The 26459-nt window shown below is 43.0% G+C and overlaps 2 protein-coding genes, 1 long non-coding RNA gene, 1 other non-coding gene and 1 pseudogene across 9 annotated transcripts in view; 2 read left to right on the top strand and 3 right to left on the bottom strand.

Moving 5' to 3' along the window:
- Nucleotides 1-16816, bottom strand: part of LOC120365983 (uncharacterized) — a 50190-nt gene extending 33374 nt beyond the window's left edge. The window contains exon 1 of the long non-coding RNA XR_005580793.2: nucleotides 16804-16816. This is a non-coding gene — a long non-coding RNA (uncharacterized LOC120365983). The remainder of the gene's footprint in view (nucleotides 1-16803) is intronic.
- TMEM50A (transmembrane protein 50A) lies at nucleotides 552-26055 on the top strand. Of its 2 annotated transcripts, XM_039473908.2 has the most exons (8): nucleotides 552-704; nucleotides 2994-3099; nucleotides 6304-6416; nucleotides 13698-13765; nucleotides 14654-14746; nucleotides 20660-20720; nucleotides 23781-23864; nucleotides 25629-26055. In XM_039473908.2, exons 2-7 carry the CDS (start codon nucleotides 3007-3009, stop codon nucleotides 23824-23826), a joined length of 474 nt encoding a protein of 157 aa, XP_039329842.1. In that variant the 5' UTR covers nucleotides 552-704; nucleotides 2994-3006; the 3' UTR covers nucleotides 23827-23864; nucleotides 25629-26055. The 2 variants fall into 2 exon arrangements, with proteins under 2 accessions (XP_039329842.1, XP_039329841.1); XM_039473907.2 differs by lacking the exon at nucleotides 25629-26055 and having other exon boundaries at nucleotides 553-704; nucleotides 23781-24119.
- LOC120366185 (U6 spliceosomal RNA) lies at nucleotides 3817-3880 on the top strand (annotated as a pseudogene).
- Nucleotides 8271-8373, bottom strand: LOC120366254 (small nucleolar RNA U13). The gene has a single exon (XR_005580985.1). It is a non-coding gene; the product is annotated as a small nucleolar RNA U13 (small nucleolar RNA).
- Nucleotides 25929-26459, bottom strand: part of LOC101030345 (RH-like protein) — a 66188-nt gene continuing 65657 nt past the window's right edge. For 2 of the 5 annotated variants that reach the window (XM_010345428.3, XM_010345427.3), the window contains one exon: nucleotides 25929-26240. In XM_010345428.3, the coding sequence (XP_010343730.1) occupies nucleotides 26141-26240 (100 nt within the window). In that variant the 3' untranslated portion in view covers nucleotides 25929-26140. The remainder of the gene's footprint in view (nucleotides 26241-26459) is intronic. The other 3 variants (XR_012512345.1, XR_012512346.1, XM_010345424.2) reach the window with 2 other exon arrangements.

The following is a 26459-nucleotide window of genomic DNA, read 5'->3' on the forward strand; positions in this document are numbered from 1 at the left end:
ACAAACGGCAAAGAAAGACCAAGTCCTATAAGTAGGTCACCGCGCTGGGACTGGGGTTCAAGGGACACCCTAGCCTCGCCAAGCCGGGAAGTCCTCGCCTCCTGGAGGAGCTGAATCCGCCCCTCTCCGGGAGGTGGAGCTGCGGGGAGGCCGGGCGGGGACAAGAACGGGGAAAATAAACGAGACTTAAAAGCCCTGAGTAGTTCTGTGTGACTGCAAACCTCAATACTTTTGCACCACTTGGGACCCGGCACTCTTCCTGCCACTCACACGTGAGAGGGCTGCGGGGCCGACCCCAGCACTAGAAAACACTCATCACCTCACTCAAGACGGATACAAAGACCAACGAATGGCTTCCTTTAGAAAGCTCAACACAGAGCAACTTCTCACGCTTATCCTCGAAGGGCGTACTCCAAACTAGCACTTCCGACTTCCAGCAGTGAACTCAGAGCTGCAGAAAGCCCCACCACACAACGCCCGGGCATGCGCAGAAGCGTTGGCGCGGTGGGCGTGGCTCCCTCGGGACCCGGCGCCCCGCCCTCCGCCCTGTATCCGCATGCGCGGCTGAGCCGCGGGGGTGGTACTGCCACATCCGGGGTCCGGAGGCCGTGGCTGTTTTGTTTTGTTGGCTGAAACCGGGAGAGTGAGGCGGGCCGGCGTGGCGCGACACCGGGCTCCGGACCCACTGCACAACGGGGCTGGACGTAAGTGCTGGGCGGGGAGAGAGGGTAGGAGAGGAGCGGCCGCAGGCTGGAGAGGCCTCGGAGCCGGGCAAGTCCGACGGACTAGTGCCCACAGGCTCTTTGCCGCCACCCTCCGGAAAGCCGCAGACCCGGGCTGTGCCCCCATGGGCGTCTCTCCTGGGTCCGGCGGCGCCGGGAGAAGGCGACGGCGCCCAGATCCCGCCAGGACGGAAGGGGTACTGCGCCCTACCCCGGGACGGCCAGGATCGCTGGAAATCGCCCGGTCCCCCGCTTCACAGCTGGACAGGCCGAAGCCCCGAGAGGGCGCGTGACCCGGCCGGCTCCCTCAGCTAGGGGTGGCTGAGCGGAAGGTGGCTCCCCGGTCTTCCAGCCGCGTCCCTCGAGACCTGAAATTCCCAGTCTGGAGGGCGGGGTCTGGCTTGAGCGTGTCAGTCTTCGTGCAAGGAAAAATGGATTGGGGCGGGGCCGTTGGGATGGACCGAAAATGACACTGGATTGCAGTTCTTCCCAGGGAAGAATCAAATAAGTGAATTTCCTAAATTGAACTTGTCCCAAAGGCATCTTAGCACTGACTCTAATCATATATTTTAATATTTAATTTTTAAAAGAGAAAAATTGAAGTCTTTGCTCTTTTTGGGGGGTGTCATATATTTGAACAATTGCTGGCAACGAAGTAACTTAAGGGACTCAGGTTCGCTGTAGGAGTCTGGGTTTTTTTTTTGTTATTTGCAAGTTATACGTATTTCAGGCTTTTTCATACTCTGAAATAGAGGTAATATGGCTGTGTCTCAAGTTAGGTCTGTACAGCTCGGCTTGCAAGAATGTTTTATATAATTTGTAAAGACAGTTTGGGTCGGCTGTGGTATAAATAGCAGTTGAATTTTTGTAATCTTAATATTAACCACAATTAAGTGCTTTCTTTTGGCTGGAATCAGTTAGGATCAGAGAAAGGGATATTAAATAAAGTAGATGTTTTTTATGTGGAAATAACACCAAAAGGTAGGCTTGCAAAGACGTTGAAGTGAATGAAGTGAAAGGAAGTGATGTGGGTAGAGGTAAGAACTGCAGTGCAATGTTTAATTTCTTAATCTAGGTGTGAAGAAACACACGTTCTGTGATAAAATATGTAAATTACTAAGAGAAATATTTTTCATTTGAATCTATACTTTCAGAGCCAAAGTTTATCACTTGTCTCTCTACTAATGTTAGTGCTTCTGGACTGTAAATATCAAAATCATTTAATAACTTAGTTTGGAATCAAAATGATAAAAGAGCTCCTGGGGATTAGTAATCATATACTTGGTATTAAAACTACCATCTAAACTAATTTAATACCTACTTAGAAATAATAGGATGTGACAAGATTTCAGGAGGAGGTCAACCAGTAGTTAAGATTTTTTTCAATATTTGGAGACTCACCTTTGTTAATATTACTTAAATATATCCGAACCATTTTATTTATTTATTTTTGAGATGGAGTCTTCTGTCGCCCAGGCTGGAGTGCAGTGGCGTGATCTCAGCTGACTGTGACCTCTGCCTCCTGAGTTCAAGCGATTCTCTTGCTTCAGCCTCCTGAGTAGCTGGGATTACAGTCATGTGCCACCACGCTGGGCTAATTTTTGTATGTTAGTGGAGACAGGGTTTTGCCATGTGGGCCATGCTGGTCTCAAACTCCTGACCTCAGGTGATCTACCCACCTCAGCCTCCCAAAGTGCTAGGATTACAGGCATGAGCAACCGCACCAGTCCCCAAACTATTTTTGACATTAAAAAAGATACAGGCCGGGCGCGGTGGCTCAAGCCTGTAATCCCAGCACTTTGGGAGGCCGAGGCAGGTGGATCACGAGGTCAAGAGATCGAGACCATCCTGGTCAACATGGTGAAACCCCGTCTCTACTAAAAATACAAAAAATTAACTGGGCATGGTGGCGTGTGCCTGTAATCCCAGCTACTCAGGAGGCTGAGGCAGGAGAATTGCTTGAACCCAGGAGGCGGAGGTTGCGGTGAGCCGAGATCGCGCCATTGCACTCCAGCCTGGGTAACGAGAGTGAAACTCCGTCTCAAAAAAAAAAAAAAAAAAAAAAGATACAAAATGAATCCAGATGTTACTTTCCAAAGTTATAATGTGGAAATTCATCAAAAACTAAATCAGAAGTATGTGGAACCAAAATAAAGTATTTGTAACTTCACTTTTATCTAATTATTCCTGGGCTATTAATTATTTTTCAGGTTTGAAGCAAGTAGATGGAAGTACTTTATTTAACTGTTTCTTTGTTTGTTTGTTTTTAAGTGACCTGAAAAAAATGTCTGGATTTCTAGAGGGCTTGAGATGCTCAGAATGCATTGATTGGGGGGAAAAGCGCAATACTATTGCTTCCATTGCTGCTGGTGTACTAGTAAGTGTCATTGATAATTTGTATATCATTTTTTGGTTCATTTGTGTTTATGGGTTTTGAATTCTGCAGGATGTTTTAAAATATGTACTATTTATTTTATCTTTCACCACTGTACTTATTTTAATAAGTATTGCTATTTTGTTGCTTATGGAGAGTTACTAGTTACATTTGAATAGTTTAAATTATGATTTAAAATTAGATTAATAGAGTGGTTGGGTTAGTTTAACTGTGTAGTGAAAATGGCATAATAACATTTATTATATAGATTATATTTCCTTTTTTTTTTTTTTTTTTTTTGAGACGGAGTTTTCGCTCATTACCCAGGCTGGAGTGCAATGGCGCCATCTCGGCTCACCGCAACCTCCACCTCCTGGGTTCAGGCAATTCTCCTGCTTCAGCCTCCTGGGATAGCTGGGATTACAGGCGTGCGCCACCATGCCCAGCTAATATTTTGTATTTTTAGTAGAGACGGGGTTTCACTATGTTGACCAGGTTGGTCTCGATCTCTTGACCTCGTGATCCACCCGCCTTGGCCTCCCAAAGTGCTGGGATTACAAGCGTGAGCCACCGTGCCCAGCCGGATTATATTTCCTTTTAATGAGTATTTTAAGGTACAAGGAAGTGTTTAAGAAGCAATCAGGTCAAAACCAGTCAATAGGATTGCATTTCTCCATAATCCAGTTAACTTTCTTCTCAATCTCATTAAGGAAAAAAAACGTGCTTGCTTCAGCAACACATACACTAAAATTGAAACAATACAGAGAAGATTAGCATGGCCCCTTTAAATTTTCTTTTAAAAAGCAAAAAAAAAAAAAGAAAAAACTTACTAAAATACATTGTGTAGAAGTAATTTACAGAATAAAATTCTTTTTTTTTTTTTTTTTTTTGGGAGATGGAGTTTCGCTCTTGTTACCCAGGCTGGAGTGCAATGGCGCGATCTCGGCTCACCGCAACCTCCGCCTCCTGGGTTCAGGCAATTCTCCTGCCTCAGCCTCCTGAGTAGCTGGGATTACAGGCACGCGCCACCATGCCCAGCTACTTTTTTGCATTTTTAGTAGAGACGGGGTTTCACCATGTTGACCAGGATGGTCTCGATCTCTTGACCTCGTGATCCACCCGCCTCGGCCTCCCAAAGTGCTGGGATTACAGGCGTGAGCCACCACACCTAGCCCTAAAGAGTAAATTTTAAGTAAATGAACAAATAAATATCTAAATTTAAGTATTTCCTCTTCACCTAGTCTCTAACAGTTATTATCCATGAAAAATAATTATCCTATATTTTTTCAAAGTAATGGCAAAATATTTTTTCTCAAGCTTTAAGATTTATTTATGCCAGGTGCCATGGCACGTTCCTGTAGTCCCAGCTACTCGGGAGGCTGAGGTGGGAGGATCGCTTGAGCCCAGAAGTTCTGGGCTGTAGTGTGCTATACCGATCGGGTGTCCGAACTAACTTCGGCATCAATATGGTGACCTCCCAGGAGCGGGGGACCACCAGGTTGCCTAAGGAGGGGTGAACCGGCCCAGGTCGGAAATGGAGCAGGTCAAAATTCCCGTGCTGATCAGTAGTGGGATCGCACCTGTGAATAGTTGCTGCACTCCAGCCTGGGCAACATAGCCAGACCCTGTCTCTTTAAAAAAAAAAAAAAAAAAAAAAGATTTATTTATTTTGGAGATGTCTCACTCTGTCTTCCAGGCTGCGGTGCAGTAGTGCAATCACTGCTCATTGCAGCCTCAACCTCCTGGGCTCAGGTGATCCTCCTGAGAGTATCCTGGACCACAGGCGAGGGCCACCACGCTGGGCTGAGTTTTTTCTTTTTTTCGTTTTTTGTAGAGATGGGAGTCTATCCATGTTGCCCAGGCTAGTTTCCTACTCCTGGTCTTAAATGATTCACTGGCCTTGGCATCCCAAGGGGCTGAGATTACAGGGCCTCACACCCGGCTAAAAAGCTTTTTTTTTTTTTTTTTTTTGAGACGGAGTTTCGCTCTCGTTACCCAGGCTGGAGTGCAATGGCGCGATCTCGGCTCACCGCAACCTCTGCCTCCTGGGCTCAGGCAATTCTCCTGCCTCAGCCTCCTGAGTAGCTGGGATTACAGGCACGCGCCACCATGCCCAGCTAATTTTTTGTACTTCTAGTAGAGACGGGGTTTCACTATGTTGACCAGGATGGTCTCGATCTCTTGACCTCGTGATCCACCTGCCTTGGCCTCCCAAAGTGCTGGGATTACAGGCTTGAGCCACCGCGCCCGGCACTCAAAAAGCTTTTGAGTTTTTAGTCTATGAAGAAAATATCTTGAATACATTGAGCTGAAGGTAAAAAGAAAGGTGTATTTACTCATGCTAGCCACTAAAAATATTATTAATCAAGTATAGATCTGTCTGTAATCTCATAAAAGTGATTTGACTAGCCTAAAATCGTTTTTTTTAAGTAAGTGCCAGAAGATGGCAGTTCCCAGAGCTGAGTCAGGGTTGGGAGTGAGGATAGGAAAGGGGGTTACTTTTAAAACCTTCTAAGCTACTTGTCAGAATTTGGTTAATATAATTTTATTGTAAATTTCTGGTGATAAAAAATATTTGTGCAGTTTTGGAGTCATTTTTCTTGTTGTATCTTTGCCCTTGGTAATATCTGGAGCCAAATTCAATTAGATAAATTGTAATCTAATCTGGTGTTTAAATTGAATTCAAAATCACACCCGAAAGCATCTTTAGCCTGCACTGGAATTCATTAAAAGCAGAACCTTAGACCTGTTACTTCACACCAAGAAGATAGGTAAATTCTGTCAGCAATCATTGTTGTCCATATTAATTTGGATGCGTTTTTCTTGATTTGGGGGAATATTTTTCTGGAGGCTTATATCAACAGGGCATTTCCTCCATCAGTTGGAATCTGAGTCACTTTTTTCCTTTCCCCCTCCAGGAGATAACTGGTTTCTAGTTCACCAAATTATATTATAAGGTTTTATTATGGTAATATTAAATACTGATTGAAGTAGGCTTAGAGAAAAGTCAGTAAATATAAATTGTCAGATTTAAGGGTACCTAATATTTACTCAGCTTTTAGGCCATGTGCAAATCACATGTGAGAAATAGCTAGAACATTTTTGAAATTTATTAAAAGCGATCTCTTCACTTAAATACCTTGCTTGCTTTTAGCCAGTGAGATATGAAATTGCTTTCATTTCTCATTGGTGTCACCTTTGTTTTAGTTTTTTACAGGCTGGTGGATTATCATAGATGCAGCTGTTATTTATTCCCCCATGGAGGATTTCAACCACTCATACCATGCCTGTGGTGTTATAGCAACCATAGCCTTCCTAATGTAAGTGTCTTCATAATTGGCATTACTTACATAGCTTGCCACAAAATAAAAATGTTTCACATACAGTTGCACAGATTTTAAATTCTCAGTATTCTCAGATTAACATGCTGGAAATGATTGTGAAGTCATACGGTGGAGAAGGCCTTACACAGAAAAGCCGCGGGCCTCTGTTCTTCTTGTCCCCCTCTCCACTCCCTCCCAGCTTCTCTCAGCTCTCCTTTTATTTTTATACTGCCAGGGTTTATAGCTTTACAGTTAAGTCAGTAACTGTGTATTTTGTCTAAAGGATTATTCTTCCAACAATTTTTTTTTTTTTTTTTTTTTTGAGACGGAGTTTCGCTCTTGTTACCCAGGCTGGAGTGCAATGGCGCGATCTCGGCTCACCGCAACCTCCGCCTCCTGGGTTCAGGCAATTCTCCTGCCTCAGCCTCCTAAGTAGCTGGGATTACAGGCACGCGCCACCACGCCCAGCTAATGCTTTGTATTTTTAGTAGAGACGGGGTTTCACCATGTTGACCAGGATGGTCTTGATCTCTTGACCTTGTGATCCACCCGCCTCAGCCTCCCAAAGTGCTGGGATTACAGGCGTCAGCCACTGCGTCCATATGAAAAAATTTTTTAAACAAGTAAACAAGGCCAGGTGCAGTGGCTCACGCCTGTAATCCCAGCATTTTGGGAGGCCAAGGTGGGTGGATCACCTGAGGTCAGGAGTTCCAGACCAACCTGACCAACATGGTGAAACCCCATCTCTATAAAAAAACAAAAAACCGGTAAACAAAATTCATAGCAGTGCCAGGTAGTATAAGTTTCAATAATATGACACTATACTTCTCAAATTTATCAGTGTATTTTGAAAATAGTCTTGTATTCTTATCAGTTTCTTAAATTCATTATATAGTTTACTTCAAACTTGAGCTATGACTTTCTTACTTAGTATTGTTTTCCTAGAGTTTTTTTTTTTGTTGTTTTAATTAAGATGAAGTCTCACCATGTTGACTAGGCTTGTCCTGAACTTTTGGGCTCAAGTGATCCACCTGCCTTGGCCTCCCAAAGTGCTGGGACAGGTGTGAGCCACCACGCCCGGCCTGTTTATTTTTGTTTATTTATTTTTTGAGACAAAGTTTTGCCCCAGGCTGGAGTACAGTAGCACGATCTCTGCTCACTGTAACCTCCACCTCCCAGGCTCAAGGGATCCTCCTGCCTCAGCCTCCCCAAGTAGCTGGGATTACAGGCACACGCCACCACACCCAGCTAGTTTTTGTATTTTTAATAGAGACGGGGTGTCACCATGTTGGTCAGGCTGGTCTCAAACTCCTGACCTCAACTGATCCACCCACCTCAGCCTCCCAAAGGGCTGGGATTATAGGCGTGAGCTACCACACCCAGCCGATATGTTTTCTTAGAATTGTCATCTGTCTTTTTTATTTTTTAAGACGGGGTTTCACCTTGATGGCCAGGCTGGTCTTGAACTCCTGACCTCAGGTGATCCACCCACCTCGGCCTCCCAAAGTGCCAGGATTACAAGCTTGAGCCACCACGCCTGGCCTTTTTTTTTTTTTTTTTTTAATCTATTTTATTATTATTTTTTTTTAAGAGATGGGGTTTCACCATGTTGGTCAGGCTGGTCTTGAACTCCTGACCTCGTGATCTGCCCACCTCGCCCTTCCAAAGTGCTGGGATTACAGGCGTGAGCCACCTCGCCCGGCCCTCATCTGTCTTTTTATTCTGTTTTCCAATCTGCTGAATATTTTTGCATTCGAGTTCTCTTGTTTTAATTTCTAAGGGCCTTTTTTTGTTTCCTTAATTATGAATGCTTCCTTTAGGGATCAACTTTCTGTGGGCCTTTTTTTTTCATGTTAGATGGATAAGGCGCTGATGTAAAAGAAGGTTTGAGGGAGGCACATCTCACATATGTGCATGAACACCCAATCATCACACCTAGGAACTACCAAAGAATCAGACTTTTCTTTTTAAATTAAAAAAAAAAAGTTTTAGAAGTAGGGTCTCACTTTGTCACCCAGGTTGGTGTATAATAACATGATCATAACTCACTGCAGTCCCAAACTCCTGGGCCTAAGCAGCCCTCCATCCTCAGCCTCCCAATAGCTATGACTACTTGTGCACACCACCACACCCCACTATTTTTTAAAGAGTTTTTTTTGTTTTTTTTGTTTTTTTTGTTTTTTTGTGTGTGTGTGAAGACGGGTCTGACCATGTTGCCCAGGCTGTTCTTGAACTCCTGGTCTCAAGTGATTCTCCTACCTTCACCTTCCAAAGTGCCCTGATAACAGATGTAAGTCACTGTGCCTGTCCACCTTTATTATTTTAAAATTTTAATATAAAATGTATTCTGGTCAGGCATGGTGGCTCACACCTGTAATCCCAGCATTTTGGGAGGCCAAGGTGGGCGGATCACTTGAGGTCAGGAGTTCAAGACCAGCCTGGCCAACATGGTGAAATCCTGTCTCTACAAAAAATATAAAAATCAGCTGGGCATGGTGATGCGTGCCTGTGGTCCCAGCTACTCGGGAGGCCAAGGTTAAATCTGAGAGACGGAGATTACAGTGAGCCAAGATTGCGGCACTGTACTCCAGTCCAGGAGACAGAGTGACACTCCCATCTCAAAAAAAAAAAAAACCAAAAAGCATTTAGTGAGTTATATAAAGTGCACAAGTCATATATACATCTCAATAAATTTTTGCTTATGTATACACCTATGTATATGTAAACAGCACCTAGATTAAGATTTAAAATGTCATCCCAGAACATTCTAAATCAGCACTTCCACCACACCTGTATAGCCCTCGTCCTGACCTCTACCATTGTATATCAGCTTTCTGTAGACCTCTTTTTTCTTTTTGAGATGGAGCCTCACTTGCCCATGCTGAAGTACAGAGGCATGATCTCAGCTCACTACAACCTCTGCCTCCTGGTTTCAAGCAATTTTCCTGCCTCAGCCTCCCAAGTAACTAGGATTACAGATGCCTACCACTGTGCCCAGCTAATTTTTATATTTTTAGTAGGGCCAGGGTTTTGCCATGTTGGCCAGGCTGGTCTCAAACTCCTGACCTCTCAGGTGGCCTGCCTGCCTTGGCCTCCCAAAGTACTGAGATTACAAGCATGAGCCACCATGCCCAGCCTTCTGTAGACTTTTAATTTAGGTTGTAAAGTCATCTCTTCCAGGCTTCCAGGCAATCCAAGTTGAAAGTCACACACATTTTTAAATTTTGCTAGTTACTTGAGTATAAACACAGTAACTTATATTTTCAGAGTTAAGCAAGTGGCTAAAGGCAGCCAGTGTGACTGCCTAGCATGGGCTCAGTGCCACAGTAGTTACTCATTTGCTGAAGTAAAGGTCTGACTTCAGAAGCCACTGATGGCAAAGGGCTGTGGTCTTTCTTTGAAGTTCAGCCAGTACGCAGCTATTTCTAGTTCTTCCCATTTTGTGGCAATTTATTTTACTGTAATAATGATGCTGTTAGAATTCTTTTAGAAAGGCCAGACACGGTTGTTCACGCCTGTAATCCTAGCACTTTGGGAGGCCAAGGCAGGCAGATTACCTGAGGTCAGGAGTTCAAGACCAATCTGGTCAATGTGGCGAAACTCTACCTCTACTAAAAATACAAAAAATTAGTTGGGCATGGTGGCAGTGCTTGTAATCCCAGCTACTTAGGAGGCTGAGGCGGGGCGAATCGCTTGAATCCAGGAGACAGAGGTTGCGGTGAGTTGACATCACACCATTGCACTCCAGCCTGGGCAACAGAGTGAGACTCCATCTCAAAAAAAATGATTTTGGTAAGCTGACACATAAATTTCAACATTGTTTAGATTTAAGTTTTCTTTTTGTGATTGTATTTTTGTCCTGCTTTTGTTGCATCTTTAAAAAATTATTTTCAGGCCGGGCACGGTGGCTCAAGCCTGTAATCCCAGCACTTTGGGAGGCCGAGGTGGGTGGATCACGAGGTCAAGAGATCGAGACCATCCTGGTCAACATGGTGAAACCCCGTCTCTACTAAAAATACAAAACATGAGCTGGGCATGGTGGCGCGTGCCTGTAATCCCAGCTACTCAGGAGGCTGAGGCAGGAGAATTGCTTGAACCCAGGAGGCGGAGGTTGCGGTGAGCCGAGATCGCGCCATTGCACTCCAGCCTGGGTAACAACGGCGAAACTCTGTCTCAAAAAAAAAAAAAAAAAAAAAAAAAAATTATTTTTTTCCGCTTTGAAGCAGTAGCAAGTCTGACTTTGGAGGGGAAGTGTAGCTGTATATGAGATTGAATGTATTATTCAAAAGTGCTTCCTGCTAAACTTGCATTCTGTTACATTTACATAATTATAGCAGAGCTGAATTCAGGTTTTTATAAATGTTTATCATGTTTTTGCCTTCAGCTTACATCTTTTCATTATAGTGTCAGGCCATAATTTTAAACAAAAACTATTATAATTCAAATGGATAGGAGTCAAAAAGCACCTACTATTATAAAAGTTCTAGGATTTTGTGGCTTTAAAAAATATTAATAAATGTTCTATTATTCTGTATTTTTTAGTTTTGAAAACGTAGGCTATACAAATAAGCAGAAAAGAAGTTGCCAATAATCTCGCCAAACTATAACATTCCAACAGATATTCTACCAGTGTTTTCTTCTGTTCTCTGCCTCTAACACACATCTATGTTTTAAAAGTAATATTTAACTTTTTCTTCCTCTCCTCTTTCTGAAAAATTCAGTCAAAAAGCTGTTAGGTGGGGTCAAGCATGACAGGCATCCTCTATAGAAAGACAAGCTGTGGTGGCCCAGAGCAGGCTGCCGGGCTCAGGCAGGGTGGGAAGGGGCTCCCATAGGAGGGCAACTCAGCATAGACTCAGGTCCTGAGCAGGGTGAGGTGGAGGGGCCAGGCGGCAGGGTGCGGGATGGAAGAAGGCAGCCCTAAGTGCGATACTGGAGTCTGAGCGGGGTGAAGAGGCTGTCCTCATGAGGACAGGGAAAGCAGTGGTGGCAGCTCTGTCTACCAAGAGTGCCCAGAACAGCTATACTGCAACACCAGGAGTACACCTAGCCCCCAGTTATGGAGCATTATGTTGACAAGTAGCAGATGTTTCAGGAAAAACATTATTTAACTAGTAACTTTTCTATAAATTTAAGAACATATAGAAAAATAGTAATAGCAGAGAACAAATAGAGATCATTCCTTCCTAAGTGTCCCTAATAGTGAAGACAGGATTGTGGTGTCTCAGGGGGCTATGCAGTTTATTCAGATGGCTCAGCAAGGAAAACAAGAGCTGAGAACCAGTAACCCAAAAACATTTATTTGTGTTTTATTTTTAAAAATGAATGTATTTTAAATGTGTTTATTTTATATACAGAATAATATAGTACTGCATAGAGATCACTGAAAACAATTATTTTGAACATTCTAAAACTTAGATTTGTGTGAATAAAATTAAGACATCATATTACTGTGAAAAAAACTAGGATTCAAAAAAAAAAAAAAAAAAAACTAGGATTCATATATTCAACCCCTTTTTGTTTTCATAGAGACAAGGTCTCACTATGTTGCTGCCCAGGCTGGTCTCAAAGTCCCGGGCTCAAGCAGTCCTCCTACCTTGGCCTTCCAAAGTGCTGGGATTACTGGCACAAGCTACCATGCCTTACCTCAGCACATTTATTGAGCACCTACTATGTGCAAAGCCTGTAGCCTTATGCTAGGCTCTGAGAATGAAAATGAGAAACAAGACAGACAGTGGCTTCTGTGAGGCCACCGTCTTCACAGTGGCTTCCTCATGCGCTTCACAGAAGCTTCCTCATGAAACTTACATTCTAGTGTTAGACACACACAACTAAATGGGTATATATATCATATGTATCATGTCTTGTAACTTGATAGATTGTGAGCATTTTCCCATGACATTTAGAATGTTTCAAGGGATGCTTCTAAAGAAAGCAAGGATATCTCAATTTAGAGTGGTACTCTATGAATAAAGTTAGTAAAACACTTCTTATGTTTAGATCCTGCATCAAGGATTGAAAAAACGAGATTTTAACACGTGAATCTCTTTTTGATCATGTCTTCAGAGCAAAAAGTTATTGTGCTGTTTGAAATGTAATTATTTCTCCAAACATTTTACATTAGTTCAAAATTATTACAAAAAATTTATTCCAAAGCCGATTTTCAGTAATTTTTGGATTATCTAGGGCCCATTTTCTCTCTCTGCCATTGCCATACATGGTTACCTGTTACGTCTGGTATATACAAATGGAAAATCAGATAGAACTAAGCTAAATGATCTTTTTACCTGTTCCAATCTTAGCAAAAGAAAATTTTGAGAATTTCGTTCCCAAATTTCAAAAATCCGGACTCACCTGAAAGACTTGTTAAAACTCAGATTTATGGACCCTGTGGCCAGAGTGTCTGCTTTGCTAGGTTTGGGTTAGGGCCAGAGAATTTTCTTTTCAAATAGGTTGCCAAGTAATGCTGATTCTGCCAGTCTGGGCCCATAAGCAGTGCTCTAGGGAGTATCTGGTTGAAAAGACCAGTCGTGTGAACTCTTTTTTTGTTTGTTTGTTTGTTTGGAGACAGAGTTTCGCTCTTATTGCCCAGGCTGGAATGCAGTGGTGCGATCTCAGCTCACTGCAATGTCCGCTTCCTGTGTCCAAGCGATCCTCCCACCTCAGCCTTCCAAGTAGCTGGGATTACAGGCATCTGCTACCATGCCTGCTTAATTTTTCATATTTTTAGTAGAGTTGGGGTTTCACCATGTTGGCCAGGCTGGCCAGGCTGGTCTCAAACTCCCAAACTCAGGTGATCCACCGGTCTCAGCCTCCCAAATGCTGGGGTTACAGGTTTGAATCACTACCCTCGGCCTCCTATGAACTTTTTACTAAAGACTTTAAGGCCTGTGAGCCAGGTGCAGTGGCACTTTGGGAGGTCAAGGCAAGGAGGAACGCTTGAGGCCAGGAGTTTGAGATCAGCTTGAGCAACATAAGGAGACCTTGACTCTACAAAAAATGTTTAAAAATTAGCCAGGTGTGGTGGCACACACCTGTAATCCCAACTACTCAGGAGGCTGAGGTAGGAGGATCACTTGAGCCCAGGAGTTCAAGGCTACAGTAAGCCATGGTCGTGCCACTGCATTCTAGCCTGGGCAACAAAGTGAGACCCTATGTCTTCCAAAAAAAAAAAAAAAGCTTTTAAGGCCTAATCTTAAATTTGAGCAACTGTAGATTGTTGCTTCTGGTAATCGGTGTCATGGACCCTGATTTCTTGGTTTTATTTTATTGATACAGGATTAATGCAGTATCAAATGGACAAGTCCGAGGTGATAGTTACAGTGAAGGTTGTCTGGGTCAAACAGGTAAACAGGTGCAAATAACATCTTATCACATATGCTTAAATCCTTAAAATGAGAATTTCACATGGAAGTACCACTTGCCTATTTGTTTTAATATATCTGTGAGTAACAGCCTATTTTGAATGTACTGTTTTATGTTTTGGGCTTGAAATTAGGAATTAATATATAACATTCTATTTGCTGTGCTTTATTGAGCTGTAGGCAGTGTTTTTATTAAAATGTATTTGTGCTAATTAAATAAAGAGGCCCTATCAGAATTTATTTTAAGCAGTCATGACTCCATTTATTATTTATAGCAAATCTTCATAAGCATATTACTGTGATTTGAAAGCTGGTTGTTCTCTATTAACCTAATTTTAATGCAACCTTAAAGTGCCAGTCACAGCAAATTTGAATTTATTTTTTTGCCTGACTTCCCTAAAAGTGAAATATGGTAGCTTTGAGATTCGTACATCACCGAATATGATTTTTTTACTGTAGATCTGTGTTATTGTTTGAAAGTACTCTTGGAAGACTTGAAAAATGTGGGAGCATTCTCCATGTAAAAGCATATGGAGAATGAGCCTCTAAATGTGGTGAAACATACTTTATGAGATGTTTTATAGGAAGGTTGAGGACAGGTTTTCTCAGTGTAGGCAGCTGGGGAAAGTAAGTATATGCACTTAAACAGACTAATAAATAATAATTAAAAAAAAAATCTATACAGACCATCCAAGAAGAAAAAGGCTAGCATGTGCAGTGATGAAAGACATTGAACACATCTTCTCCTGTTCTACATTAGACTGAAATGGCAGCTGCACTTTTTTTTCTGTTTGGGTTTTGTTTTCTTTTTGAAAGTTAATTGTACTGCCATATAAGGAGCAATTCTGGTAAAATATTATTTCTTTCAAGGTGCTCGTATTTGGCTATTCATTGGTTTCATGTTGGCCTTTGGATCTCTGATTGCATCTATGTGGATTCTTTTTGGAGGTTATGTTGCTAAAGGTAAGAGAAAACATATGTTACAGTTTACTTCAGTGGAATACTGGAATTTTGCATTAAAGTTAATTATTTTAGAATAAAACTTTTTTTCCTGTAGATAGGACAACTACTAGCAAGGCATTTATGTCTGAGGACTCCCCTCCCCACAAAACCAAACAGTGTTCCCTCAAACAGTGTTTGGTTTTGTTTGCCTCATATATTTTTAGTATTTCTTTCTTTAATCTTCTGCAGCCTCAACCTCCTGGGTGCAAACCATCTTCCCACCTCAGCTTCCCAGGTTGCTAGGGCCACAGGCACACACCATCACACCCAGCTACTTTTTTTATTTTTTGTAGAGATGTGATCTCACTATGTTGCTAAGGCTAGCCTTGAACTCCTGGTCTCAAGCCTGGCCTAACAAGTTCTGACTTTCACAATATCTGTGCAAAGCTCTAACATCCCAGAATTGAGATTTATTCAGTTAAGCCTCCCTGATAATATGATGTCATCTCCTTTTAGACAGAAAAGTAAACTAACATTTAATATACACCTGCTACAGAAGGCGAGTTTAAGGCAAGCTCTGGAAGAGGTGCACTGTTAGATCCCTGGCAGAAATTTCACCTTGAGGGACTTCAGAAAAATAGAAAATCCATTCAATTTTATGCCGTGGCTGTCATAGTAAAAATACAGTATTAATGATTTACAAAAACTGGACCAGCTTATATTTCATTTAGCTCATATTTTAACTATTTTTTTTTTTTTTGAGATGGAGTTTCGTTCGCTCTTGTTACTCAGGCTGGAGTGCGATGGTGCAATCTCAGCTCACCGCAACTTCCTCTGCCTGGGTTGAGGCAATTCTCCTGCCTCAGCCTCCCGAGTAGCTGGGATTACAGGCGCAAGCCACCATGCCCAGCTAATTTTTGTATTTTTAGTAGAGATGGGGTTTCACCATGTTGACCAGGATGGTCTCGATCTCTTGACCTCGTGATCCACCCACCTCGGCCTCCCAAAGTGCTGAGATTATTGAGCCACTGCACCCGGCTTAACTCTTTACTTCTTTGAATAAAATACGACTTTTAGATTAAAATAATGTTTCCTAAATTTTTATTAAAATAACTTAATCTCATACACAGGAGTAATAGATATTTCTAAATATTTGTATTTTTTCTTTTTTTTTTTTTTTTTTTGAGACGGAGTTTTCGCTCTTGTTACCCAGGCTGGAGTGCAATGGCACGATCTCGGCTCACCACAACCTCCGCCTCCTGGGTTCAGGCAATTCTCCTGCCTCAGCCTTCTGAGTAGCTGGGATTACAGGCACGTGCCACCATGCCCAGCTAATTTTTTGTATTTTTAGTAGAGACGGGGTTTCACCATGTTGACCAGGATGGTCTCGATCTCTCGACCTCGTGATCCACCTGCCTCGGCCTCCCAAAGTGCTGGGATTACAGGCTTGAGCCACCGCGCCTGGCTGTATTTTTTCTTTTATGTTTATTTATTTTTTTGAGACAGGATCTTGCTTTGTCACCCAGGCTGGAGTGCACTGTTTCAGCTGACTGCAACCTCCACCTCCCAGACTCAAGCAATCCTCCCACCTCAGCCTCCTTAGTAACTGGGATGACAGGCCCATGCCACCACACCCTGCTAATTTTTTGTATTTTTTATAGAGATGGGGCTTCACCATGTTGCCCAGGCTGGTCTTAAACTCCCAGGCTCAAGTGATCTGCCCATCCCAGCCTCCCAAAGTGCTGAAATTACAGGTGTGAACCACCAGGCTGGGCCATGTATAACTTGTTATTAAAATCGTGTTACCAAAAATGTAGAAAGTGAAAGAGGGTGGGTGCAGTGGCTCATGCCTATAATTAGCACTTCAGAAGGCCAAGGAAGGAGTATTGCATGAGACCAGGATTTTGAGACCAGCTTGGACAACATAGGGAGACCCCATTTCTACAAATAATAATAAAAATTTAGCCAAGTATGGTGGTGTGTACCTGTGGTCCCAGCTACTTGGGAGACTGAGGTGAGAGGATCACCTGAGCCCGGGAGGTAGGAGATTGCAGTGAGCCATGATCATGCCACTGTACTCCAGCCTGTGTGACAAAGTGAGACCCTGTCTCGAGAAAAGAGAACAGAAGAAAGAAAAGAAGTAACAATACTTTGACCACACTTAAATATTTTGGTTTATTTCCTTTTGTTCTTTTTTTTTTTTTTTTTTTTTGAGATGGAGTTTCGCTCTTGTTACCCAGGCTGGAGTGCAATGGCGCGATCTCGGCTCACCGCAACCTCCGCCTCCTGGGTTCAGGCAATTCTCCTGCCTCAGCCTTCTGAGTAGCTGGGATTACAGGCACGTGCCACCATGTCCAGCTAATTTTTTGTATTTTTAGTAGAGACGGGGTTTCACCATGTTGATCAGGATGGTCTCGATCTCTTGACCTCGTGATCCACCCGCCTCGGCCTCCCAAAGTGCTGGGATTACAGGTATGAGCCACTGTGCCCGGCCTATTCTTTTTTCTTAAGGTTTTTTTGTTGTCGTTGTTTTTTTTTGAGACGGAGTTTCGCTCTTGTTACCCAGGCTGGAGTGCAATGGCACGATCTCGGCTCACCGCAACCTCCGCCCCCTGGGTTCAGGCAATTCTCCTGCCTCAGCCTCCGGAGTAGCTGGGATTACAGGCACGCGCCACCATGCCCAGCTAATTTTTTGCACCTTTAGTAGAGACGGGGTTTCACCATGTTGACCAGGATGGTCTCGATTTCTTGACCTCGTGATCCACCCGCCTCAGCCTCCCAAAGTGCTGGGATTACAGGCTTGAGCCACCGCGCCCAGCCTTTCTTAAGTTTTTAGTTATCATAATTTTTATTCCCCATTTGCATTTAACATATTATAGATTACAACTATTATAACTAACTTATAATTTGAAAAAAAAGAATATATATATATATATATATATGTATGTATGTATGTTTTGGTTTTTTTTTTTGAGATGGAGTCTCGCTCTTGTTGCCCAGGCTGGAGTGCAGTGAAGTAATCTCAGCTCACTGCAACCTTCACCTCCTGGGTTCAAGTGATTCTCCTGCCTCAGCCTCCTGAGTAGCTGGGATTGCAGAGCACCCGCCACCACGCTTAGCTAATTTTTGTATTTTTAGTAGAGACGGGGTTTCTCCATGCTGGCCAGGCTAGTCTTGAACTCCTTACCTCAGGTGATCCACCCACCTCAGCCTCCCAAAGCACTGGGATTACAGAAGTGAGCCACCACGCCCGGCCACATATATATATTTTAAAATGTGGTTGGACGCGGTGGCTCACACCTGTAATCCCAGCACTTTGGGAAGCTGAGGCGAGTGGATCACTTGAGACCAGGAGTTTGAGACCAGCCTGGTCAACATGGCAAAACTCCATCTCTACTAAAAACACAAAAATTAGCCAGGCATGGTGGCACACGTCTGTAATTCCAACTACTTGGGAGGCTGAGGCATGAGAATCCCTTGAATCCAGGAGGTGGAGGTTGCAGTGAGCTGCAATCACCCCACTACATGGCAGCCTGGGCAACAGAGCGAGACTCTCTCAAAAAAACAAAGGAAAAAAATTACCCTTTTTGTCATGGGAATTGCATAATACTTGTTCATTATGGAAAACTAAGAATGTAAAAGAACTCAAAAGGGCCGGGCGCGGTGGCTCACGCCTGTAATCCCAGCACTTTGGGAGGCCGAGGCGGGTGGATCACAAGGTCAAGAGATCGAGACCATCCTGGTCAACATAGTGAAACCCTGTTTCTACCAAAAATACAAAAAATTAGCTGGGTATGGTGGCGCGTGCCTGTAATCCCAGCTACTCAGGAGGCTGAGGCAGGAGAATTGCCTGAACCCAGGAGGCATTGCACTCCAACCTGGGTAACAAGAGCGAAACTCCGTCTCAAAAAAAAAAAACAACAAAAAAAAAAACCTCAAAAGAAGAAAATTCAATTACTGATAATTATTTCCCAGATACAACTATTGATACAGAGCCCCCCCTCCCTGCCCTTTTTTTTTTTGAGACAGAGTCTCACTCTGTGGCCAGGCACCAGGCTGGAGTGGAGTGGCGCAATCTTGGCTCACTGCATCTTGCCTCCTGGGTTCAAGCAGTTCTCCTGCCTCAGCCTCCCAAGTAGCTGGGACGACAGGCACGTGCCACCATGCCCAGCTAATTTTTTTATTTTAGTAGAGACGGGGTTTCACCATGTTGGCCAGGATGGTCTCGATCTCCTGACCTTGTGATCCACCCGCCTTGGCCTCCCAAAGTGCTGGGATTACAGGCGTGAGCCACCACGCCCGGCCCCCAGAGCCCGTTTTTATAGGGAGGTCTTCATGTCGTATAGTTTTAGGCTATTTTCTCGAAGGCATCTGGAGCAAGGTTATGCTTTGAGAATTATTAGCAGCAGATCTGTAATTTTATAAAGTTGACTTTATAACATTTTTATGAGCCATTCTGGTGGTAATGGCTATTTAATGTGGAATAGTGGTGAAGACTATGCAAACCATCTGTTATGTTAATCAGTTTAACAAACCCATTCTGAAATGAGAAAATTTTGATAATCCACCTATTTATCTTGCCACTATCAATTAATGAGCAATCATCGACAATTCCAATAGTAGAAATTTATGAGAATTTCAACTTCATTTCTGGATACAATCAGAAAAAAATGTTGCTCTGGCAGTCCTTCCAATCTTAGTTAATAACTGGCTATTCTGTCTTTCCAGGTGTTTAGGCCAAAAGCCCTGGATACTTAGGGCCTGTCAAAGATGACACTTGTCTTCCTCCCACACCCCACATCCAGTCTGCAGATCCTGTTGACTGTGCTATAAAATGTATCCTGAATCTAACCACTGTTTACCATCTCCATTGCTACCACCCTGGTTCAATCCATCATAACTTCTTACCTGATTTCCTGGAAGAGCCTCCTAACTAGTTTGTTTCCTCTCTCACCTCTTTTTATCTATTCTGAGCACAGCAGCCAGAGGGATCCTGTTAAAATATGTCAGCTCAGATCACTTTTCTGCTCACAACCTGGTGGCTTCTTATCTCACTCAAAGCAAAAATCTGAGTCCTCACTGTGACTGCCACGTCTCCACCACCCAGCTGCCCTCACCCTGTCCCTGCTCGTCCCTCTTGTGTCCCTGCGGCTGTTCCCGTAATAACACCTCATGCTCCCTCAGGGCCCATGCGTGGCTTCTGCCCTCACTTCCTGCGTGTCCTTACTCCAGTGTCCTCTTCTCATGAGGTCTTCCTGGCCACCTGTGTCTGATGTCACACGACACTTCTCTACCTTTCCTGCATTATGTTACTTTTTTTTTCTTCTTGTTTTGAAACAGTCTCACTCTGTCGCCAGGCGCCAGGCTGGAGTGCAATGGTGTGATCTCTGCTCACTGCAACCTCCGCCTCCTGGGTTCAAGCAATTCTCCTGCCTCAGCCTCCTGAGTAGCTGGGACTATAGGCATGCACCGCCACACCCAGCTGATTTTTATATTTTTTTAGTAGAGACAGGGTTTCACCATGTTGGCCAGGATGGTTTCGATCTCTTCTTGACCTCGTGATCCACTGGCCTTGGCATCCCAAAGTGCTGGGATTACAGGCGTGAGCCACCGCGCCCAGCCACATTATCTTCTTTTTATTGAGTATATTGTCTAGCTCCATGAGGACAAAAAAATAATTGACCTGTTTTGTTTATTGCAGTATCCTCAGCATTAAATAGGTCCAGCATATATAGTATGCCCTCAGTAAATATTTGTTTACATTTACTGAAGCAATGCTAGACTCTGTCACACATTATGTCATTTAATACTCAAGCCAACCCTAATTCCATAAAAAATCAATTCTTCTAGGCAGGAAAACTGATGTTTGCCAATATATCTGAAACCAAATGTTTTGAGATCATAACCCTCTAAACACCACAATTATTTTTACAGAAAAAGTTGTAGTATACCCTGGAATTGCTGTATTTTTCCAGAATGCCTTCATCTTTTTTGGGTAAGTTTCTTTTGCATTCTTTATCTTATCTTTTTTTTAAAAAAAGTAATAGCTTCTTTTATATCATTTACTATATTTAGTTGCTTAATTACTCATCCAATGCCCTCCTCCATGATATTTTCATAAAACATGAAGAATAAGGTTGAGAAAGATATTTTAAATAGATGAGTTGGTTTGCTGCCAACCTTAAGAGCATATATTAATTTTTAAGATTGCCACCATGCCCCCGCCCTTTTAATGAGTGAGTAACTATGATTCATGCAGATTTAGTTACATAACACTGGTGATGTTCATTTTAAACTTAGATCCCTAACAGTTGCTTTAGATGAAAGCCTCCCTAAAACCACTTATCCTTACATTTTGGTTTCTGATATATTGTGTAGTTCTTCTGTCCTTGATATTGTAGAATTTCTGAGTGAGATTTGAGGTGTGGAGGAAAAGCCCAAACATTTTTTATCCTTTCCTTTCAATTACAAATGAAAAGATGACTAAAACCTCTGAAAACCTCAAGGCTTTTATCAGTGTTCTCTGATGTTCATCTTTCCTAGAAACTTAGGGCCAGCCCTTTTCTCTATCTGCGCTGCTCCTCCAGCCACTACCACCCCCTCCAATCCCCCACAACCTACCCCTTCCCCTGGCCATAAGACCCCACAAACAAAACAGCGCCTTATCCTCTGCATCAGGAGTTCCTTCTTACTTTATTATTGTTTTTTGAGATGGAGTCTCGCTGTGTCACCAGTACAGTGGCTCAATCTCAGCTCACTGCAACCTCCGCCTGCCAGGTTCAAGTGATTCTCCTGCCTCAGCCTCCCAAGTAGCTGTCTACAGGCGTACACCACCACGCCCAGCTAATATTTTTGTGTTTTTAGTAGAGACAGGGTTTCACTGTGTTGGTCAGGCTGATCTCTGACTCCTGACCTTGTGATCTGCTCACATCAGTCTCCCAAAGTGCTGGGATTATTGGCATGAGCCACCGCACACAGCCCACGTCAGGAGTTCTTAATCTTTATTCGTCAGAAGGCTTCTGAAGGTTTGGAATCACCAGACATTTCCATATGCAGGAAATTGGTGTCTTGTGTATTTCTGGAAAGAGTTTGTGGCTTTCATCAGATTTTCAAAGAAATCCTTAATCCAAAAGAGGCTAGGAATCTGATGTATACTCCAGGGCTTTTCCTTCCCCATCCCTTCCCACCCACCTCCAAAAAAGAAACAAAAAATCCCATGTCTACTGAAATACTAATAGTTGCCCTTCAGTAAGAGTCACCAGTTGGTATTCACACCTATTCCGTCACCAGGCATCTTTACCATTTTATAAAATCAGTTTGGAAATAAGAATGTAAACTTAGATGTGACAAGATGCACAGCCTCTTTGGGTTATACCTTGTATCCTGTAAGCAAATTGAATTTGGTTAATGGACACTGTTAGCAGAATAGTTGTAGCACATTGCCTGTTGTGTTAGTCCATTTGCATTACTATTTAGGGTTACCTGAGGCTGGGTAATTTAGAAAGAAAATAGGTTTATTTTGGCTCATGGTTCTGCAGGCTGAACAGGAAGCATGGTGTCAACATCTGCTTCTGGTGAGGGCCTAAGGAAGCTTCCAATCATGGCAGAAGGCAAAGGGAGAGCCGGCATATCATATGAGGCTAGAGAGAGAGAAAGAAGAGGTACCAGCCTCCTCTAAACAACCTGAATGTGAACTAACAGAGTGAGAACTGACTCATCACCAAGGGGATGGCACTAAGCCATTCATGAAAGATTTGCCCCCCATGACCAACACGTCCCACTAAGCTCTACCACCAACACTGGGGATCACATTTCAGTAGGAGATTTGGAGGGGACACCTGCCATTCTGATCATAAGAGAATGGTACTCAGCAGCAGCGTGGAATTACTGTTTCAGAAGTCAGAATGGGCAGATGTTAGTACCAGAGATGACCATCTGACAGTGTAGGAGGGACTGGCCCCGGCTCCTTCCCAAGAAACTCCAGATTAGAGTTCATAGCTTGTGACAAATATGGTGGAGTTACAGTGTCTCTTTTAAGCTATTTGGACAGTAGAGGCCTCTAATAACCAGCGTCACTTTTTCTTTGTTACAGCAATAGATCTGATGTTAACTAGAAGAGCAGAGATCTGGGATTATAGGCGCGTGCCACCATGCCCAACTAATTTTTGTATTTTTTGTAGAGGCTGGCATTTGCCATGTTGCCTAGGCTGTCTCAAACTCCTGGGCTTAAGCAGTCCGTTTGCCTCAGCCTCCCAAAGTGCTGGAATTACAGGCATGAACCCCTGTGCCTGGCCCATAGCCGCATTTCATTTGGTGGCATGCAGGCAGCCATCTGCACTCTGGCTCATCTAAGGCACCTGTGGGTAATTTGCCACCCTCAGCAGTTGGCTTTCCAAAGCCTGGCTGTGTCCCTTCCCTGCCTCCTCATCTCCTCAACTGTAATCTGGCCATGGTAGATTCCTCCTTGTTCTACTAACACCTCAGCTTTTATTTTATGCATACAATTGTCCTATTCAAACTTGTTTTTCCATAAAAGCCCATCTCAAATATTACCTCTGTAAATCCTTTTCTAACTTATTTAGGGCAACTGAATTCTGTGTTTCTGTGCCCCCTTAATACTTAGTATATAAGTCTCCTTTCCCAGCCACCCCCGCACGAACCATATTGGTTAGCAAAATGGGAGCAATTTGAGGGCAGTAGTCATGTATCTTATTTTATAGCCCTGGCACCAAAACAGTTTGTTGAATGAATTTGATAAACTCAGACATATAATGGTTACATAGTAAACACTGGTTAACTTTTTAAAAGTCACATGAGTCTTTAGTACTCAGAAGTTAAGGCTATCAGGAAGATGGTGGTAAATAGCACCGTTGAGTGTAATGGAAGAATTCACTACCTTAGAATGATCAGTTTCTGTTTTGATACATTTTGTACCAACATTTTTTCTACAACTCATCAATTATTCTTTGTTGTTTGTTTCACACCGTTCTCAAAATCTCACATATTCTTTTTTCAAATTCAGGGAGTCATGTGGTATTTCTTGATTTATTCACAGAGGACTGGTTTTTAAGTTTGGCCGCACTGAAGACTTATGGCAGTGAAAACATCCGATTTCCTGCAGCACGACAGCCCTGCATGGGTTTGTTTTGTTTTGTTTTTTACTGCTCACTCCCAGTCTTCTGTAATGCCATTTTCTAAGCTTATTTCTGAGTGTAGTCTCAGCTTAAAGTTGTGTAATACTAAAATCACGAGAACACCCTATTTAAACAACCAAAAATCTATTGTGCTATGCACTTGATTAACTTATAAAATGTTAAAGGAAACTTTCACATGAATAATTTTTGTCAAATGTTATCATGGTATAATTTGTAAAAATAAATTACAAAAGAAATTATGGATTTGTCAATGTAAGTATTTGTCATGCCTGAGGTCCAAAACCACAGTGAAAGTGCTCTGAAGATTTAATGTGTTGTGTTTTTTTTTTTTCACCGCAACCTCCGCCTCCTGAGCTCAGGCAATTCTCCTGCCTCAGCCTCCTGAGTAGCTGGGATTACAGGCATGTACCACCATGCCCAGCTAATTTTTTGTATTTTGAGTAGAGACGGGGTTTCACCATGTCGACCAGGATGGTCTCGAACTCTCGACCTCGTGATCCACCCGCCTTGGCCTCCCAAAGTGCTGGGATTACAGGCTTGAGCCACCACGCCCGGCCGATTTAATGTGTTTTTATTCACATGTGGGCTCTTCTGTGTCAAATGGTAAACGAAATAGAAGCTTTTGTTTGTTTTTAAAATATTTCATGGTCAAAATTCTTCCTCACTATAATTGGTATTTACTTTTACAAAAAAATTCTGTGAACATGTAGTGTAAGTGGCATGTGCCAGGGGTGAGTGGATGTGTTGGAAGAGAGCTGCACTATGGTCCAGGCTCCCCACGTCCCTTCCATAGGGAGCTCTTCCATGGGGAGCTCTCATTCCAAGGGCAGGAGGATGTGATTCAGCCATGACACGTGGTTCTGGTCGAACGCAGTCACTCCACACCCACCATTGAAGGAAAGAGGAAAAGGACAAGGATTTCACAGTCCGGTCTTACACAGGGGCCCATTTCTTTGTAGTTGTTCTGATAATAAACTGGGTTCCATGTTTCATTTCATCTGCATACTGAACCACTAGACTAATAGACCAGCAAGGTCAACTAGAATGACAAGCATTAGCTACCAGGAGCTCTCATAGTCTCCTGAGGCCTCTTCAGAACTCTGTGGGCCCTACAGGCTTCCCACCTCTGCAAGGTGGGATACGTACTTCCGTGTATCCAGAGGTTGACATGTCTTTCAAAAAATGTGCTACAATTAGCCCTTTGAAATATTTGCTGGGTGATTTAAATGTGTGGGTCTCTTTTCCATGTTAGCCATCGTTATCTGACTGTATGTTGGGACTATTGCTTGGTGATCAAGATTCTTCTCGAAGAAATGACTTGCTGTCATCCCACAGGAACTCCTGATGTTTTTTCTTTTCTTTTTTTTTTTTTTGGAGACGGAGTCTCGCTCTCTCGCTCAGACTGGAGTGCAGTGGCCTGGCCTGATCTCAGCTCACTGCAACCTCTGCCTCCCAGGTTCAAGCATTTCTCCTGCCTCAGCCTCCCAAGTAGCTGGTACTACAGGCACACGCTGCCACACCCAGCTAATTTTTTGTATTTTAGTAGAGACAGGGTTTCACCATATTGCAGAGGCTGGTCTCGAACTCCTGAGCTCAGGCATTCTGCCCACCTCGGCCTCCCAAAGTGCTGGGACTACAGGCATGAGCCACCGCGCCTGGCCTCCTGATGTTTTTTCTACAAAGATCCATAAAACGTGAAAATTGGAGAAGATCCTAGAGGTTGAACTCCACCTTCTCTTTTTACACAGGAGGGGAACCCAGACCATGGACATTTAAATGACTTCCTCAAGGTCACAGAACTAGTTTTCTAATCCTGAGGCAGTGCATCCCCGACCCTACAGCTGAGCACAGCCTCTCCCTACAGTGCAATTCAGAAGATGCTCAGGGAACGCCAGCTGCCGTGTAAAACCACTGGGATAAAAGCACGATTCCCACAAGCACTAAGTATCAGTGAATTCTTATTCTTCCTGTTTTGTATTATCTGCTTTGCTAATGTAGACAAGAGTTAACTAGGTAGCACACTTTATTGCATGAGAAAGAATCTTAAGAAGTGTCAATAAAATTTACCCAAAACTTTAATACAGATATCGTCTGTAACCAAGAAAATATCAATAGCATCATCTTAATGAAACTACAAATTTATTTTAAATTGTTATTAAATTGACTCTTAAACAAGTTGTTAGTCTTATTTTTTAATGTCAAATCTGTCTTTGACCTTGTTTTATTGTACATAAGGAGACTTTGTTGTCATGAGTGTTTCTCACAGAGTAGGCACCAGCAAAAGGAAGCTGCCTTGTTTTTGAACAGGCCTTGTTTTTCTTGGGTGCTTTTGCTTAAAATCCGACAGCCAAATGAGGAAACTGTAAAAGCAAAACAAACATTTTTATCACAGATGAACCCACATACTGATTTTGGCTTGATCTCTTGAAACTTAGCCTAAATATGTCTCATCACAAAGACTTTAGAAATTCTTTTTTTTTTTTTTTTGAGACAGAGTTTCCCTCTTGTTACCCAGGCTGGAGTGCAATGGCGCGATCTCGGCTCACCGCAACCTCCGCCTCCTGGGTTCAGGCAATTCT

Source organism: Saimiri boliviensis, chromosome 11 (genome assembly GCF_048565385.1).
Source record: "Saimiri boliviensis isolate mSaiBol1 chromosome 11, mSaiBol1.pri, whole genome shotgun sequence".
NCBI lineage: Eukaryota > Metazoa > Chordata > Mammalia > Primates > Cebidae > Saimiri > Saimiri boliviensis.